At 42.4% G+C, this 19,275-nt stretch overlaps 1 protein-coding gene across 3 annotated transcripts in view; it reads left to right on the top strand.

The window, feature by feature from the left end:
* The window catches only part of ARHGAP26 (Rho GTPase activating protein 26), a 443,705-nt gene that overhangs the window by 411,800 nt on the left and 12,630 nt on the right, over positions 1-19,275 (top strand). The window contains exons 21-22 of one of the 3 annotated variants that reach the window (XM_044225350.1): positions 11,098-11,373; positions 16,995-17,086. In XM_044225350.1, the coding sequence (XP_044081285.1) occupies positions 11,098-11,373; positions 16,995-17,086 (368 nt within the window). The remainder of the gene's footprint in view (positions 1-11,097; positions 11,374-16,994; positions 17,087-19,275) is intronic. The other 2 variants (XM_044225360.1, XM_044225370.1) reach the window with 2 other exon arrangements.

The raw sequence follows: 19,275 nt of genomic DNA, 5'->3' as shown, positions 1-19,275 counted from the left end.
CAGAAGTTTATGAGAAGGAAATTGCTATTCATTCAAAATTTGAGCCGTGAGTTCAAGAGGTTCATGTAGTTACAACATGATGTAGGATGGATTGGAATAGTAAAAAGGTAAAGAGACCAGGCTAGAGAGTCTTTGTGTAGTCTTAGGTGAGATGGCCTTGGTCTTCATCCTCGCAGGAAAGGGGAAACACTTAGAAGTGTTCTAAGCAAAGAGTAGACAGGATCAGATTTACAGACGGTCCTCTTAAGTATCTGTGTTGAACATCTTGCTTATGTTGTAAATTTGCCAAAGATTCTGCAGAGTAATTTGTATCTGCCTCGTATTTGAAAATGCATTATATATATATATATATATGTATATATATTTATTTATTTATTTATAATTACAAATATATATATTTGTAAGATTAGAATTAATGGTGTTTTGCTGTATCTGTTTTCATTGACTTCTCAGTGGGTTTTTGGTTTTAGAGTATAATAACTATAGCAGAATATAGAAATCATTTTCCTTCAGGTTTTTTTTTTTTTAATGCACAGATGTTAAAACTCTTTTTTTTCCACTGGAAAGGGTGACTTTGCTGGAAAATCATTTAAAGTTTTTTCTAGTCAAGTCAATAAGCAACTCAGACCCAAATGAACAAGGGGCAAAATTCACCGCGAAACCTAGTGAGATTGCATTCCTTTGTTGGGCAGCCTGAGCCAACATTTGTAGAAACAGAGTGTGGTCCAGGGGAAGATGCAGGTTTTGTGCATCACACTGAAGGAGCAAGGCCAGGCATAGAAGGTAATAAATGGCGTAGAGAAGATGTTTGTGTGGGTTGAAATCAAATCAGAAGTAATTTTCCACATGTTTAGACTATTGAATAAACACAAGAATTAGAGGGAAGTCAGCTATTTGCTTGGGAGGAGAAAAAGAGAGTCAGACTGTTGGCCTTTTCACCAAAGTTCATCTCTGCTTATCTCTCTGCCTCTTGCCTTTTGTGGTATCCAGACCAAGGATTTGTAGGCTTGCAGAAATTTAACTTAATTGTTCTGAATATTATCCTTAGCAAAAGTGCTTTTTCTATTGCTGAGAGTTCTGAACATAGTGAAATATTTCAGCCTTTTTATTCAGGGAATCTCCTTTCCCTAGGGTTTACTTTTAAGCTGAAATGTCCTGGGCCACCACTGCTAATTTTAGATACTCCTTTGTTTTCAGCAGTGGACATTGAGATTCTTAACAAATCCTTCTCCCTCCTCTTCCTCCCCCTTGTCTAAACAGGAAATATTCCCTGCAAGCAGACCTTATAGAAAAGTATGCCAGATGGCCAGTGACTTACAGCCCGTGTTGTTAACATCTTGTCTAGCTTACTCAAATGTGACATTGGCACTGTCCTATTTGACTTCCCCATGCTCGGGAGAAAGGAAGACACCGTTGATTTACTGTAATAACTTTACCAAAATAAAAATGTCTCTCGAGGACCCAACATCATTTCTCAGTGAGGAGAGCAGGATGGGAAAATCAGTTCTTGGATATGGAAGGTAGTCAGTAAATATTTGTTGATTGTATTTGACTGAAAAGAGAAGAGAAACAGCACGAATAGTTGGGAGCTGCCAACTGTATTATGCAACCCAAACTACAGACTGGTGCAAGAAAGATGGAACTGTCACTTTGGCTCTATTAAACATCCCTCCTCCAGAGAATAAAAGTAGCCACTTGTATGATTAGGGAGATTGCTTTTACTAGTGACATTATTTTTTGGTTATAAACATAACAGATTAACTATAGGAAATGTGGAAGAGAGTTTAAAGCACAAAAAATAAAAATTACTTTTACTGTCATCATCCAGAGAATGCCATTAATATGTTGATCTACTTACTGTCTGTTGGTACGTTTTAAGATAGGTTTTCCCATGTTTTTTATTATACAAAAGGGCATGAAATATGAATGTACAGTTTAAGAAGTTATCATTTAACAAACACCCACCTGATTACACATAGGTTAAGAAGTACAATCCTGCCAAGACCCCAGAAGTGACTGCATCTCTTGCTTTCTCCTTCCCTCTCTTAGTCCTCTCCCTCCAACAAAAGGAATCACTGATCAGATGTTTACAGTAATCACTTCCATGTTCTTATTTGCATTTTTGTCTCTTAAATATAGATCATTGTTATGTCCAGTAGTTATGTTCAATAGAGTAAATACAAAAACTGAATGATCAAATACTGAACCACTGCTCCTAGGGGAAGTACAGGGTTATGCTCCTGTGAGCCTCTGGCTTTACCACATTTAAAAAAAAAAAAAAAAAAGGGACGCCTGGGTGGCGCAGTTGGTTAAACGACTGCCTCCGGCTCAGGGCATGATCCTGGAGTCCCGGGATCGAGTCCCACATCAGGCTCCCAGCTCCATGGGGAGTCTGCTTCGCTCTCTGACCTTCTCCTCGCTCATTCTCTCTCTCACTGTCTCTCTCTCTCAAATAAATTAAAAAAAAAAAAATTAAAAAAAAAAAGATTTTATTTATTTATTTAACAGAGAGATACACAGCTAGAGAAGGAACACAAGCAGGGGGAGTGGAAGAGGGAAAAGCAGGCTTCCCACTGAGCAGGGAGTCCATTGTGAGCAAGGAGTCCAATGCGGGACACGATCCCAGGACTCTGGGATCGTGACCCGAGCCAAAGGCAGACGCTTAACGACTGAGCCACCCAGGCACCCCTTTACCACATTTTTGTCAACTGATCTGTATACAGTGTCTAACATTGTTGATTCATTACCATTGAAGGCATGGCCAACCACACAGTAAGTCATACCTGAACAAATCTTACTAAACACATGTTTCCTACATAAGGCACATCCGTGCCTTCTTGTACATAGAAGCTCTGGAGAACCGAAACAACGATCCCTTCGTGCCATCTTGGCTGGCATTGTGCACATTGGGTGCTTTAGAGGGACTTGGGTGTTGCATTGGTTTGCGGGTGGGTGTCGACGAGGGACCGTGAAAGCATCGTGAGTATTGATTCTGAGGTTACAAATAGACTGTAGCCAGTAAATGAATTCACAAACACAGCATCTGCAAATAATAAGGATCACCTGTATGCATCCTTAAAACACAATTTTTTGTTTTCTTATGTCTGGCTTCCTTTGTTCAGTGGTTTTCAGAGTCCTTTATTCATTTTTTAAAATTAGTCGTTAGTTTATTTATTTTCACTATGGTAGAGTGTACTATTATATTAATATACTAAAAGTCATTCTCCATTCTTCTTTTACTGAACTTCTGGCTTTCTTGCACATTCTTATGCTTGCCATGCTGGAAGGAGTAGGTCTGGGAACGGAACTGCTGGATCAGAAAGGATGATCACTTCACCTTCGCCAGATGAAGCCAAACTGTCCGGAGTGGGTGTGGCAGTCCCCATCCCTCCAGTAAAGTAGTAGAGCTCTGACATTCCACAGGTTGCAACCACGGGGTGTTTTCTGCATTTTGGTGTTAGCTATTTAGTCACTCTGGTATGTGTGAAAAACTACCTCATTTTGTTTTTAATCTACATTTCTTGGACTACCGCAAGGTTAAGCATTTTTTTTTCTGCATTTTCTCTCTCTCTTTTTTAAAGATTTTATTTATTTGTCAGGGAGAGAGAGCGTGAGAGAGAGTACGCGAGTGCACACAGAAGCAGGGGGAGTGGCAGGCAGAGGGAGAAGCAGGCTCCCCACTGAGCAAGGAGCCTGATGTAGGTGGGACTCGATCCCAGAACCCTGGGATCATGACCTGAGCCAAAGACAGGTGCTTAACCAACTCAGCCACCCAGGCGTCTGGATGCATTTTCTCTTCTTAAGTCCCTGTTCAAGTTGCTTGCCATCTCCCCCTTGGTTGTCTGTCTGTTTCTTACTGATCAGTAGGAACTCTTTGCTGAGTCTGGTTATAAGCCCTTTATTTATATGTTGTAAGCTGCCTTTTTACTCTCTTTTAATGTTGTCTTTTGATAAATACAAATTCTTAATTTTAATGTAGTTGAGTATATCTGTATTATCCTTATGGTTACTGCTTTATAGGCTCTGTTGGATATGTTCCAACTCAAGTTCCCAGAGTTATTCTCTTCTAAAACCTTTATTGTTTGCCTTCGGCATTTGGATCTGTAATCCACCTGGAAATCGTATATTAGGTCTGATATGAAGGACAGACCAAGTGTTACTTTTACCATACAGATATCCAATTATCCTAGCATCATTTATAGAAGAGTGCTTTCTACTATTACAAAATAATAAAGCCTCATGATAAAAACATTAAAACAGTATAAATAAAATTAAAAAGTGAATGTTAAATCCATGCCACCTAGTTCCCTGCTCTCAATCCCCTGAGGTGTAGTTAGAGTTTCCTCCTTGCAGATGTATTTTAAGAATAATGTTTAAATATCCCTAGCATTAGAATGGTGGCCTTAAGTTACGCCTCAGGACAGGTACGATTGAACCTGGCAACACTATTTCTTTCCTTCTCTTTTTAAATTACAGTGACTGCATTTGCTTTTGCAATGTCTTCATTATAGAGGGAATGACAATTGTACTGCACTCAATTTAAGATAGTAAGGAAGTTTGGTGATTTCTCAGCAACTGTTCAAATCTTTGAAACAGCAAATATAAACATAAGCATTCTCTATGGGACCCAAAATGCTTCAGCCTTTCTTTACAAATAACTTCAATAAATAAACAATAAATTATGAAATTTTTTCAGTTGAAAGAAAGTAAATACATAAAAACCAATTCTCATATACCTGGAATGTGGCATTGAAAAAGCCCGAGGGACTACCCTCAGATTTAAAAAAGAATACTCTGGGGCGCCTGGGTGGCTCAGTGGGTTAAAGCCTCTGCCTTTGGCTCAGGTCATGGTCTCAGGGTCCTGGGATCAAGCCCCGCATCGGGCTCTCTGCTCGGCAGGGAGCCTGCTTTCCCCCTCTCTCTCTGTCTGCCTCTCTGCCTACTTGTGCTCTCTGTCTGTCAAATAAATAAATAATCTTTAATTTAAAAAAATAATAATAAAAAAAATAAAAAAGAATACTCTGCTTATTCAGTATTTTGCACCCTGAAGCACAGTAGAGGCATTTGGCCCTCTTACCCTCACTGGTCCTTTCCTTTAAGGTTTTTTTCCCTGCACACTGAGTAACTGAACTGGAACTGTTGTCCAGTCATCTTTACTTCCAATCCAGAGATTTCCCTTCTGCCTCCCATTACTGCCTTATTATACATGAAAAGTTTCAAATTACTGACTTGGAGAACCTTAAGGATGACAGATGCTCTATTCTAAGATTTTGAATTTTGTTTAAATCATGGAATTATTTGCCATTCCCAGCACACTCCATCCAAGTTTAAATTTTGTTTGAAATTTATACTTCAGAAAGGAAAGGGAACTACTACACTCTAGATAAATTGAACTATTTTAAAAGCAAATCACTTAAAAACTGTCTTAAAAGTGATTGCCTATAATTTCTAAGGCCTTAAGGGGATTTTACCATTTTGTCTCATTAAAATAAGAATCAGGACTGTCATTGACAGGACCAAAATGCACATTAAAATAGATAATACAATAGGATAAAAATGCACATTAAGATATATTAGGTAGTATATTAGATGAGGGGAAGAATCTGTAAATACTATGCATACTGGTAAAAGTCAAAAGATCACAGAATGATACAGCTCAGGGGCATGTGTGTTTTCCCTCTTGTTAGACTGTGAAGCACATACTAAAAATTCACTAGTTTGGGACATATATAGAATTTCTGTGTTGACACAGCTTCAGCAGACACATGTGAAAAATATGTGGTCAGTTTTTTAACAAATTAAAATCATTTTTTGTGTCATTTGCTCGGATTCACCACTATCCATTTTATCAGTATTCCTTTGGGTCCTCTTTCCTTGGCTGAGGTTTGATATCCCTTCTTTTTTTATGTGCCTTAAATCAAGACATAAAGGGATATTTCCCAAGGAAGAAGAATTCACTGATTTGGGATTAGATTAAATAGGACATTATTGGTTTTCATGGAATTTTCTCTGATCTCTCATAGGAGGAAAGGGCAGGGGGTGGGGGGAAAGACAAGCATACCCCCTTGGATTTAATAGCACCTTCCTATTCTGTACTTAATTAGGAAGAGAAGACTGATGGTACATTAAGGTCAGCCCTGGGCTAGTGATCTCACAGTCCTTGCCCAGGCCCAACATATGTGACTGGGAACCTGGGCTGTAGATCACAGTCCAGTGCCTGGCAGAGAGGAGCAAATGCCAGTTTTTTGACTTCTCCATAGTACACACCTGGCAGAAGACTATAAGGACACTCTTCTATACCTCATCCCTCCGAGTTAGACCCATCTTTAAGAGTCCAGGAATGGGCTGACCATCTGTCACTCCCACTTACCCTTGGGTCAGCCACACCATTTGACGAGGGCTCTAACTCTCCAGGTTTACATTGTCTTCTCTGTCTACCTGCTTGTGTTCTTCCCTACACTACCTTCTTGGCAGAATGTCCTTTGGAAAATTAAACATTGCTTCCAGATGGAAACAGAACAAGAGAAGGGAATTGTATTCATTTTTACATCACTAGAAGTGCTAGGAAAGAGTAGAGCCCAACAGGGAAAAAAAAAAAGTCTAATTTTTTTTTAATGATGCCCCCTGCTGCTTGGGTGACGGTGAGAGGGAAGGGACAGCCTCCAGGAATAGTTGGTGGGAATGCAGTTCAGCAGAACCGGTGTGCAAATCTATTTGCTAGGATGTATCAATACCCTTAAAAAGGACTCCTAGCCTTTGACACTAGGAGTCAATTTAACTTAACTTCCAGGAATTTATGCTAAGGAAACATACATTCAGTGATCTTCAACAAGGATGCGAGTTGCCCCACTCTTTATGATAGCTAGAGGGACATAATAATCTGAATATACACAATAAGAGAAAGGTTGCGTAAATCAGGGTATATACCATATGATAAAACACCCCTCTAGTCATTTTAAGAATGTGATAGCAAAGGCTATTTAATGATATTCAAAAATGCTTTAATAAGTGGGAAAAAAAACACAACAGGCTACTATGTAGTTTTATTCCTTCCAAAATGAGAAGATATGCCAAGATATTAATAATGATTATCAGTGGTTATAAATTATGATTGTATTGCTTTTTCTTGCTTTTGGTATTTTCTAGTTTTCTACAAGGCCATCTATAATTTTGAGTATCAGAATCTTCAAAGATTAGCTTTCTTCTTAATGGTCAGCTTACTGCTCATCTTGCACCAGGTTTTAAAAGCCATAGAGTGGAGACTAGCCTGGGTCTGCCACTGCATGATGATATTGGGAGCCTGCTGGGGCAGCACTGTCCATAGTAAGGCAGGCATGCCCTGGCTGGTATACCAGACGTTCCATCATTCAAGTGAGTCACCACAGAAGGGTGTCAAGCTGATGATAATGCCACACACTGTACTTGAACTATTGGCCACAACCCAGCATGCTGCCAGGCCTTTGAGCCTTATCTTCCTAAACCATTCTTTCTTCACTGTCCAGTGAATGTCAACAGGACTGACTGGACTCCTTTTGAGGACACTGTGGACCAGCAGACTAAACTATTATAAGCCTTCCAGTTGAATCCAAACTAAAACAGCAAATATTCATTTCATGCTAAAGTTTAAGCTCTTGTTGTTGTAGCTGGCCTTAAAGGGGGTGGGGAGAGGAGTAAGGTACGGGCAGAACCCCAGGAATGAAAAATGTGCTGGGGCATTCAGCTCAGATACCCACAGCCTTACTCTTAGGATGGTAGAGAGGCCTTAGGGGCTCATCTGCTAAGACTGTAGTTACAAAATTACTTTCTCCTATCCTAACCTCAGTCATTTGTTATCTTTGGCCTCCTTAGGGAAAGTGAGAATTTGATAGCAGCTTCAGAGCCAGTAGCAAACTGACCTTTATTGTTTGTGTGTTTTGTTTTAGGTTTTTTTAAGGGAGAGGTTTTTTGTTTGTTTGTTTATTTTTGTCTGCTGTTGTCATTTTTCCATAAGCTATAGCCAGACACTTTGGAACTGAAGGGAAATGAAAGATTATACAGTCTTGGGCCATTAGCATCGTCTGTGTGATCTTATTTCCCACCTATATGAGTTGTATCTGAGTTGCATCACAATTAAAATAAAATGTATTCCTTGCTTCTTGAAATAATAGTTATATATTATTGTCATTCTTTTGCTATAGATATCCATCATTAAATAAATAACACACGTTCTATAGTATTGCTGATCATGAGTTTTATTGACATGATTCTGAGCACAAATGAGTAAAAAGCATAATTCCAGCAGTTTAAAAAATCAGAGTACTGTGGTGTGTGCATTTTATTGTTATGCTAAAATATAGTCATCATAAACTTTAAATTGTGGTCATTTTATAGCAAATAAATGTCACTGCTATGAGTAAAACACAAGCAAACAAATGAAATTTTATTAGTTGTTAAAAATGACAGTACTACAATAAGTGACATGGAGATTGAAGACTAATTTCTTATAATGGTTTCAAATACCTTAGAATTCCAACTGTACCCCCAGATAATTTCAGCCACGTACTACTGGCCAAGAACCACTTTGATAAGCATGGATGTGAAAAAACATTCAGAGCCCACATTGTGTTCATAGAGTATGTCCCCAGCTATGCTTTTAGCCAAAGTCATGATTCTTGTACAAATGAGATAGGAAGCTGGAGGTGTTTTGTACTTATAAAAGCCACTAAAAAGGAAAAAAGAATACAAACAAACAAAAAGTCCCAAGGACTTTTTAATTGTCCTGTGCTGACCACTGACCAGAGGAACAGATGAGTTCAGGCCTCTTGGCCTGGGCTGCTTGCTCTCTTGAACTTACAAATTTTCCCTGGTCAGAGCTTGGGTTCCTGGGCTGGGTTGCAGTTTGGAAGTCATGGCCAGGCCTTGCCTACTAGGTCATTATCGAGAGGGGAGTGTTGTGGGGAGAGGCCTGAGAAAGTAAGGTCTTGCTCACCAGCTGCAGCCATAGAAGAAAGTGAGGACTGCACAGTTAAAATGAGGCAGCACTCTCTCTCGGGACTCGAGACAGAGTCAAGCAGGAGCAGGTATTCAACTAATAAGAGAGTAACTTATCCCTCAGCTGCCAAATCTTACTGTCTTATGTTATAGTTGTTTTTTGGTCAGTCTGATCTTGTTAAATAGATTGGGAACTCTTGAGGTTAGGGACCTTGGCAAATGCTAAATTGTTTTCCATTTATTGTGTTTGAACATATTGTATGCTCAGTAGCTTTTTGCTGGATTATTTGAGAAAAAGAAAAAAGCCATATTTTTAGAATTTAATCTCTTATATTATATGAATTCCATCTGCTATGTGAATCTACCAGAGAGAAGACTGGAGGCAGGATTGGAGAATTTACAATGTGTTGAGTCTTATAGAATCTGTCTGTTGCTACATTCCCAATTTCCTTTGCAAATGTGGCAGGGATCTAAAGGAAACTCGTAAATCAGTGGTTAAGAAAGGCTTCTAGTGCTGTGACCGGGCCTATAAGGAAGCTTGGCACAGCATAAAGGAATAGAGCCAGTCCTGCTATCCTAGAGATAGGACGCTGTGGTCGCCAGAGCCCAGGGCTGACGGCCAGGGGAACAGGGTCTGAACCTCGGCCCTGTCACTTAGAGGCAAGTTTCAAATTGGCCCCAAGCTTCCACATTTGTTTTGTGTGTCTTAGCTTGTTGGGAAAGTTAAATGAGATTTATTAATTTACTCAGTAATTATTTCTTGAATACTTACAGGCACTATTTTAGGTATTAGAGATAGATCAGTAAACAAAATGGATAAAAATCCTTGCCCTTATAGAATTTATGTTCTAGAAATATAATGTACGTAATGGCATTAAATAAGTGTTTCGTTCCTTTAGTCTGTGGATTTCTGGTGAACTCATGTGATAGGTTTTACTGTATATTTCCATGAGAATGTATGTTACAACCATAGGTAATTAGAACCATTATTAGATCTCATGTCTGAATTGAGAATGGCTCATTAAGTAGAACATTTATGCATTCTTGCTAAATCCCACTATGTTTAGAGAGTCCATTGCATTGGAATTGGATTGCTGTCATTTTCCCCCCGATAAAGTGCCTGGATCAAACATTCCAGCAGTCGGCTGAGGCTCAGGACTGCAGGGGGTGTTGTGGCTGGGCGATTTCCACATTGTTTTCTCAGTCATTGGTCTTCCCACTATCTGTGATTTAATATGATTTTATGGAGTTGCTAAGATGTTTGTTTGTGTAATTTGTAGAAATAAGTCAAAGGGCTAACGTGACCAGTTAAAAGTCATAAGCTGTGTTTCAGTGAGTCATTTTAACCTTTCCCCTGTAAACTTTTGATCAGCTACCCATCAAAGAACAAAATGACAGATTGAAGATTTCTGTTCCTCATTTTTTCATTGCCTTCCCAGTGGGGCTTTTTCTTAGAGCGTCATAATGCCCAAAATCCATGAAAAGAGAAAGGGCAGGCCTGGAACGCAAACCTCAGGGGAACCGCAACGCTGTGGGTAATGTGTGCCCTCTCCTGAGAGGTGTGCGTCCAGACCCTTCATCTGCTATTGTATTTCTTATGCACTGCTTCTCTGAGTCTTCAATGGCACACAGCCCGTTTAGTTAAAAATGTAAACAGGAAATTGTTTTCTGCCTGAATGGCCCGTGTGGCCCAGAAAAATGGTCATTTTTGCTGAGATCCAACTTTAAAAACACTCTCACAGCAGTGGAACCTGAAGGTTCCTTAGAAACTATCCCTGTTCCCCGTGGGCTGGTGCTGGAGTGTGAGCGAGAGCTCGCACACACGGGCCCAGGGCATCTTCCACCAGTGGGCAAGGCACACCGTCGGAAAAGCTCCTGTGACCTAGAAAGCAGCTGTTCTGCAGGGCAGAGAGACTCCTTAATATTCCAAAGAATTGCGGAAGAGATGCTACTTGGAATATAGCGAGGTCTGGTCTGGAGAAATGTGACTTGGCACTGACAACACAGCCAGGTTTCAGTGCTCCTTTGTCTGCTCCAGCTCCCCATCATTTGGCCTCCCATGAACCTCGTGCCCCCATTGTGGTTTCCCTCTGTGCTGACGAGTTTTCTGATTGTTCTGTCTTGCAGCCCCCCGAATCCAAGCCCAACTTCACCCCTCTCGCCATCTTGGCCCATGTTCTCGGCGCCATCCAGCCCTATGCCCACCTCATCCACGTCCAGCGACTCATCCCCCATCAGGTCTGTTGCAGGGTTTGTTTGGTTTTCTGTTGCTGCTGTTGCTCTCTCATTGGCTTGGTCCTCTCTTCATGCAGTGTTCAGCCTCCTCGTCAACTTTGTTCCCCGCCATCCAAACCTGCACTTGCTTTTTGACAGGCCAGAAGAAGCGGTTCGCGAAGACTCCAGGTAAAATCTTGGATGATGACCGATCTATTCCTGTTTATCCAAAGCCGGTCAGGAACAGTGGGGGTGGCTAGCCTCTGCCCTCCTGTGATTCCAGCCTAAGAGACCGAAGCTGGGAGGGACATGTGCATGAACCAGCATGGCATTTTCCACATCTCTCTGAACCCTTCCTCCAATTTCTGAATGAATCTGTGATGCCTGGAGTTTGGGGAAAGAGTGCCTCCTGGATGGGCCCCTGTTCTCTGGGTCATGGAGCTTTCTCTGTGCTTTGGTAAAAGATAATACCAGAGGGAACAGTGCTGAGACACATACTGGCCTTTCCTTCCCTCATTTTTATCAAGTAGCATCAGGCAGCATTTATTTGTGGGGTTTGACTGGAGGTCCTTTTTGGCCATGAGCATTGACCCCTAGTTGCTAAGACCAGAGTCATGAGAGAGATGAATGTAATGGAATAAAGGATGGAGATGTGAAGCAGTTTCTCTTTAAATCATCATGGCTGCCTCCTTGCCCTCTGTGTGCTCCGATCTCCGATCTCCATGCATCATGGACCCTTAGCACTCATGGGAATAGGCAGCACCTCTTTCTCAGAGTTGATCTAGTTCTTCTCCTCTGGTTTGAGGATGTCTAGACTTAATTCTTCAGAGAAAAGAAGCTATTTAAATAAAAAAAGAATTAATTAAGAAAGAAATTGAGAAGAAAGAAAGAAATTAATTAATAAAGAATCTCTCTGCTATATGAATCCTAAGGCTGTGTCTCTCTCAAATTTAGTTTCTGCTTGCAGACAACTAAAATGTAGAGCCCAATTATAAAGCATCATACGCCCCCAGAGCCTTAACAGTATTTTCTTGCCATCTTTTTCTCATAGCTGTTTTTTTACCTGAAGGATGGGTCCAGCAGAGAGGCTTAAATAATTTGTAACATTGAGTCTCACTTTTAAAAAAGAAAACCCATGTTATTTATATATATAGATGTATATATTAGTTTATTCTTCTCCAGGATCTTTCCAGTCTATCATTGCATTCTATCATCTTGTGAAAATGAGAGGAGAAATGGCCTGAATGGTCTTACAGAGAAAAAAACTAAGGCACAGAGAGTTGACTGTAGTCCCACCACTGGATGAGAGCCCATCCAGAAATCAGGATTTCTTGTCCTCAACTCAGCACTCTTTCCTCCAAACATGTGGGTGCCCCAAACCTAAGGTTCCATGCCACTCCCAGCTGCAGAGCCTGCCCTGCTTTTCCTGATTTTCTGTCTAGCTTTACAGTGGAAGGTGGGAAAGGTAGCTTTTTCATATACTCTTATCCTCATCCTGGGAATAAAGTTAAAATTCAGACCCTATTTTTCTGACACTCAAGCTATTTCCTCATTATTTCTTAGACATATTCTGGGTGCTTTGGGAGACATTAACTTTCTAGGACATGAGATATGGGATGGATCTAACCAGAGCAGTTCAGTCACTCATTCCCCCATGAAGACCTGAACCGCAGCAAACTATAGCCACCTCCCAATATGCATCACTACTCATAGAAGAGGCTTGGTCATTAGCAGAACGTGTTTCCTTCATTTTGAACAAAGGGAAGTAAAATCTTCAAAACACTGGTCCCTTGAACAAAATGGACTGGGGGACTCAGAATGGTAGAATCATTCAGGTAAAAAGCTGAACATATTCTATGCTTTGAGGATGTTCACTTTTTTGTGTCTCTGAGTTTGGGGGCCTGTTGCCTAACCAGTATCTCCACCTCTGTACTCCGTTCCATCACCCAACAAATTTTCCGGGTCTGTTTGTTTGGTTTCTTCTTTCTTTAGCTACTCCCTTCCATCTCCCAAAGCATTTGATGATTGACAAAGCACAGTGGCAATAGGATCTGCTATTGTAGTAGGTCTGGGGTCATGGTTATTCAGAACTGCCCACTCTGGCCATCATTAAAATAGCACCATTTGGATGATACTATTCCACAACACTTTAGGAATCTGCCATTTTGAAATAGGAAAAGCAGACTGGGGCTTGGAATTAGCTGTCACAGGGCTAAGTGTGTGTGCCGAGGTGAGCACAGATGGAGACCCTACTGGGAGCTAGCCCATCAGTCCTAGCCAACAGAGAGGATTAAAGTCCCCTAACTGCCATTGGGGTGTGCAGCCAAGAGATGGGGGCATACCTGTTGTTCAGGTCCAATGGGGCCTTTTCCCCAAATCCATTTCAAGAGCATGAAGCTTCAGATTTCCTTCCCCTGGCAGAGCTTTTTAAAAATTAAATACTCTATAGGACCTAACAAATGGTCCTGTGAACTTCTACGTAATGTCTCCTCTGGGAATGACTCCCTCTCCCCTCTTCCAAGCATTTTCAGTGCTTATTAGTTCAAGTGCAGGAAGGAAGATGACTTTAATAGCACAGCAGAGGAAGGGTCGTAGAAGCATATTCCCTTCACACTTCCCTTTCCTGTTACCCCTAGAGAAGCTCCCAGCCCCTAAACCATAGCTTCCCTTTACACAGTGGTCCCTGGCAGTGTGGCCTGAATGATCAAGCTGTTGCATCCTGCCAGTCTGGCTGGCCCCACCTCCCTGTAATGTCATCTGATGGACAGTGGGTCGTCATTTTGCAAGGTTTGCAAGGGCATTTGAGGGAAGCTCCTCTGAGTGCTTTTCTGGCCTTGTGCCATGCTCAGAGGCGAAAATTAAAAAATGAACCAGCAGAAGGTTCCAAACTTGTTCATGCCCTTGAAGGCCAGCTGAGGTCTGAAGGGCACTGTTTCAGGAGCAGCTGAAGGCACCTCAGGCTCTCTGTGTCCAATGTTGAGATGCATTGCAAAGAATGGGGAGCCAGAGAGCCAAGGATGCTTGTTGTGGGGAGTTTTAATTTTTTTTAGTCAGAGCCAAAGCCAAACACAACCTCAGTGCCAACAGGATCTGTTTTGGTAGGAACCCTACCTTAAGCAAACTACTGGGGCTTTTGAGAGCGAATATAACATAGGACCCTGGACCTATTGGGCTGACAAACTTTTAAAAAAGATAAGACTGTTCCCCAGATAGAATTTCCAGATTTAGCAAATGTTTAGCAAATAAAATGAAAATACAGAATATTCAGTTACATTTGAATGGTAAATAAATGGCAAATGATTTTTCTTATGTAGTATTTGGGACATACTTCTACTACAAAAGCATTTCTCGTTGATCTGAAATTCTAATTTAACTAGGTGTCTTGTCTTGTATTTGGCAGCCCTGGTCCTGGGAAACAGGAATAGGAGGTCTCAGGGGAAAAGACCTTCTTGTAGATGGTCAGTCACCTCTTAATCTAAGAAAAAAGCAAGTCCCTTTCCTGATCTTTGTTTTTATTTTTAATGGATTATTTTATTGCCACTTGATTCAATTCCAAAAGCCTAACATTAGTAGAAAATTTACTCTTCTTGAATGATAAACTTCAGCACCTGAGACCATTCCCTCTGCTTGATTCCTGCCAGATACCCCACTTGGCTTCCCTGGTTTGCCCATTTTGTCCCATTCCTTTTATTTAATGAAGTTAATAAGTAACCTCTATGAAAATCCAGCTGGAGGAGGCTTGCCTCAGTAATCTTACCCTCACCTTTGATTTTTCTCATCCCTGGTCTATGTACTCTACCCACCCACTGTGAACTGTCCTCAGGGGCCAGTGACCAAGGTTAATGGCAGATGGATTCTCCTTCTACCTTCCAGGCTCTCCTTGCCTGCCATTATGGAATATGGGCCATTTTATCACTTTTTATAACCAGGCAACTCCTCCTCTTGGCTCCCACTCCCTCAAAAACAAAAACAAACTATTTTGCCCTCCATGGAAAGTTGCACAATGGATGTTTGGCCCTTCCTGACAATATGCAGACTTGGTTCAGTTAGATCACAGAATATGCCTCTGGTGCAGAGCTCTATTCTGAGTTTAATGACAATTACCCCAGAAAGAGCTGTTTTCCACTTAAAGCTCAGGAATTTTGATGGCTCTTCTTTCTTTGATTCCCAGTGAATCCACTTTATTTTCTCCCACTTTCCCAATTTTCTCCCGCCTGGCCATCATCTGTTGGCCACTAGAAGACCAGAGAAAAGAATGGTAAAATATGCCCAGCAACAATTCTAGATAATCATTTATCATGATCATTCTGTGCAGCAGAACTTTTAAACTATCTTTCCTTCAGTTTTCATGGAGCCAAGACTAGACCTTCTGATGCCTGGTCCCAGTATAAGTGTCCATCCATCCATTCATGGCTTCTCCTTCCCAAAGAGAAGCTGGATTTGGTGACTCTGAGAAATAACAGTGTCATAATGACCCAAGACCCCTGCCTCTTGTGATTTTTATCTGGGCTTACCTAAGACCAGATTTTCCTCACATAAATCTCAATTGGCTGCTAGAAATCAGTGTGCCAGAGGGCATTTAGCATCACTGGCTCCTGGAGGCTTTCTGTTAGTCAGATGAAGCTAGAGTAAATAATCCATCCCTGGAATAATTGTTTAACCCAGAGGACCTACTTGCTCTTTTGTTATTCTGCCCTGAGCTCCTAAAAGTACTTCTTCAGAGGGAGAAGAGATTACTTTTAGCAAATAAAGAGTCAACTTCTGACTGTTAAATGTTATTTGTTTTATGACCCTTGAGAAGTTCATAGCTCATTTGGAACTATTTGGATATCAAAGCAAAATTGATAGAAGGTAATGGGATTTACCGGTTCTTACAATTTACTCTTTAGATCAAGTCCAACCTACCACCTGTTTTTTCTAAGTAAAGTTTTGAGGGAACATAGCCATACAAATTCATTTACATGTTGTCTATGGCTGTTTTTATGCCACAAGGCAGAGCTGAGTAATTGCAACAGAGTTCTTATAGCCCACAAAGCCTAGAATACTCACTGCTAGGCCATTTAGAGCAAGAGATTGCCAACCCCTAATCTAGAAGAGTGGTTCTTAGACCTGGTTGCACACTAGAGTCACTTTGAGAGCTTTTCAGAAATTATTTTGATGCACATATATACGCCATGTTCCCCCCTCCCTTCTTCCTCATGACGCTCCCCACACACCTTCATGTAAGTGCTCACACACACAACTTGTCTGTTCCCTGCCCTACCCTGGGGGTCGGGGAGTTCCAGCTCCGGAATCCTGCTCCACCAGCCCAATGAGAAATAAGTGGCATCTGAGAAAGCGAATGTCATCCCGTGGCCTAGAGCCGAAACATGGTTGTTAGAATTTCTGCTTTTTTGACTCCCTGAGCATTGCCAGTTTTCAACCAGGTCTGTTGTGAGTGCTCTCCAGAGCAACTGGGAAGCTGCCCAGCCTCCCTTTCCCCAAACTACTCCTGCTCCAAGAATGGGTCTCAGCCTATACTCCCACTGTTCAGGTGTTGTAACTCCTAGGCAGAGTTTCACATGACACAAGGTGACCCCACAAGAAGTGTGGTTTCTCAGGGCTTATGTCTTGTCTCTGAATAATTCTCATTTTTCTCTGGTGACCTTTGCAACTTTTCCACCTCATGTTTTGCCATCTGGCTGCCTTGTCAGGCTGTTGCCGCAAGAGACAACTAGGTGGCTTGCAGGGAAGTGGATGAGAGAGATTACGTATCTGGGGCTTTCAGAAGGTTTAAAAATACTGCTAAATAAACTCCTGTTTTCACACAGCACACCGTTCCGGAAGGCAAAAGCCTTATATGCCTGCAAAGCTGAACATGATTCAGAGCTCTCGTTCACAGCAGGCACGGTCTTCGACAATGGTGAGTTTCTCATCCCCTTGCAGAGCTGTGGGAGGGGTAGGGGAGCAAAAAAAAAAAAAAACAAAAACTGTAGTTTTCAAAGTTCCTAAGAGGAAAAAAAAAAAAATACAGTCTCTCTCTCTTGAATGGGTAAGACTGAAAAGAAGTGTGGTAGGGTGGGGTGGGGGGGTCTTTCCCCAAAATAGGGGAGTAGCAGTGAGACTTCTAGAGGCACTGTCAAGAGTAGGACAGTGTACAGAAGTCTTCACTTGGATAGACTCAGCCTCATGGAGCTGTATTGGACATGAAAAGTGACTGTGTACCTGGACAGGGCTCCGCTCAGCACCTGGCAGTGGCTTTGAGAGTCTGGGAACTGGACAGAGGATAGGGGATAGCGGAGCAGAGAACAGGGATCTTGCAAGTGGCCGGCTCAGGGTGAAGACTGAAGCACGCAGGGTCTGTGCCTCTTCTCTTCCTGGGTTCAGTGGCATTCACTCTCCATAGCAGGTGAGGCTTATTTCCTGGCTAGCAGGGTACTGGGCAAGCTCGGGGTCAGTGAGCTTCCATGCAGCCATGCTTGTCCTCCCCCTGACTGTTGGGAGTGTAGAGTCGACTCCCTCGGGGCCATCTCCCAGCAGACTCCCAGCTGTCCTTCTCAAGTATCCTGTGTGAAAATTGAGTCGTGGCACCCGCATGGTAGAACTGGGAACCAGTCTTACTTGCTGTACCTTTTTCTTGTTGTTGTTTTTTTGTTTTCCTCCTGAAAATAAGGAAAAGGGAGTATTTTTCAAATTGACTATTGATGTCACAGTTGGTCATAACTTACCATTTACCTAAGAGAAAAATCAGGATTCTGGGAAAAAGCCAGAGTCTTTGTTGTAGCTGAGATTTTTGCCAGATGAAGTTCTCCTTTGGCGTTAATCTTACTGGGTCCTTGGGTGAAAGGGTCCCTTCTTTTGCCCACAGGAGAAACCCAGAGCTGCTGCCTAATTTCAGGAAGCAGACATTTTCGTGGACTGCCTTCTTGACCTCCGGTAGGGTAGTGGCAGAGTTCCTGAGCAGGGCTGACTGCCTGTCGCCCAAGCTCTCCCCTTCAGGGCTGAGTGCCCCACTTTGTCCTAGGTCACACCTCCTGCCACCTGCTCAAGAGCCAGAAATACAGAGCAGCCAAGGCTCCCATGTAGCACTGGAGTGCCTGAGCTCTAGATTCAGGCCACCAAAGTGCAAGTCCAGGCTCAACCACCTGCTTCTGTGTGAACTGCAGCAGTGACAAACTCTCTGTTTCTCAGTTCTGTCCCCTGCCACATAAAGATAAGAGGATTGTGAGGGAGAATTGCAGTAGTGCACATCACATACTTAAGAGCATACTCAACACATTAAGCATTCAGTGTTATTATCATGATGATGATTGCCATCATTATGCCCATCTAAGAGCCTGATGTTCTCATAGCTCACTGTGACTCTTTTATATTTGTCCCTCCCATAACACAGGCCTGGCTCTTGCCTGGTCAGTAGGTACCATACCTTGGCCCTCTGAGTCCTGGCTGTCTTTAGCAGCCTCTAAGCCAAGTAAAGATGGACTCCTGGGGACAGTCTTGAGTGCACCTCCATGTGAAGGGGCAGCCCCCTGTTTCCCCAGCCCTGCATTCAGCGTTGCAGAGATAATAATTGGGCATGGGGAGACAGGTCACAGAGCACCTGGGGGATTCCTAGGTCACACTAAGACCTTCTGAGCCCACAGGAGCTGGGGTGAGCCCATGACTGTATATGGCCTGCTGGGCGTGTGTCCTCTTTTATGGTTCTCTAAGCCCCAAAACACTGTCCTTAAACCTTTGCTCCATTAACTTTCACTTGGGTGCTTTTACATATCCAAGCGCACAGCCAGCCAGCTGAGCTGCCTCTCCTGTCAGCAGCTGGAGCATTCCGGCCCTGGCGGACCTGAGGTGACATGGGTCCACGGAAGGCTGTCCAGAGCCATGTCACTGACAAGTGTGCTCTGCCTGAATAGGCCCACGTGGTGGAGTCCCATTGCAGCCCTAACATGACGCAGCGTTCCCAGCAGACAGACCTGTGTGGGCTGCATGCAGGCCTTCTGTGTCCTGCCCTGCCAGCAGGGGCAGGCCTTCTGCCTAGAGATGGGCAGGATTTGAGACATTCCCACGTTTACAGGTGAATCCAGAACTTAAAGTCTGTCCTCTGAACCCCAGTTC

The sequence above is a fragment of the Neovison vison genome, chromosome 1, assembly GCF_020171115.1.
Source record: "Neovison vison isolate M4711 chromosome 1, ASM_NN_V1, whole genome shotgun sequence".
In the NCBI taxonomy this organism is placed as follows: Eukaryota; Metazoa; Chordata; class Mammalia; order Carnivora; family Mustelidae; genus Neogale; species Neogale vison.
Note: the sequence above shows the minus strand (reverse complement) of the source record. Positions and strands in the feature narration are given on the sequence as shown.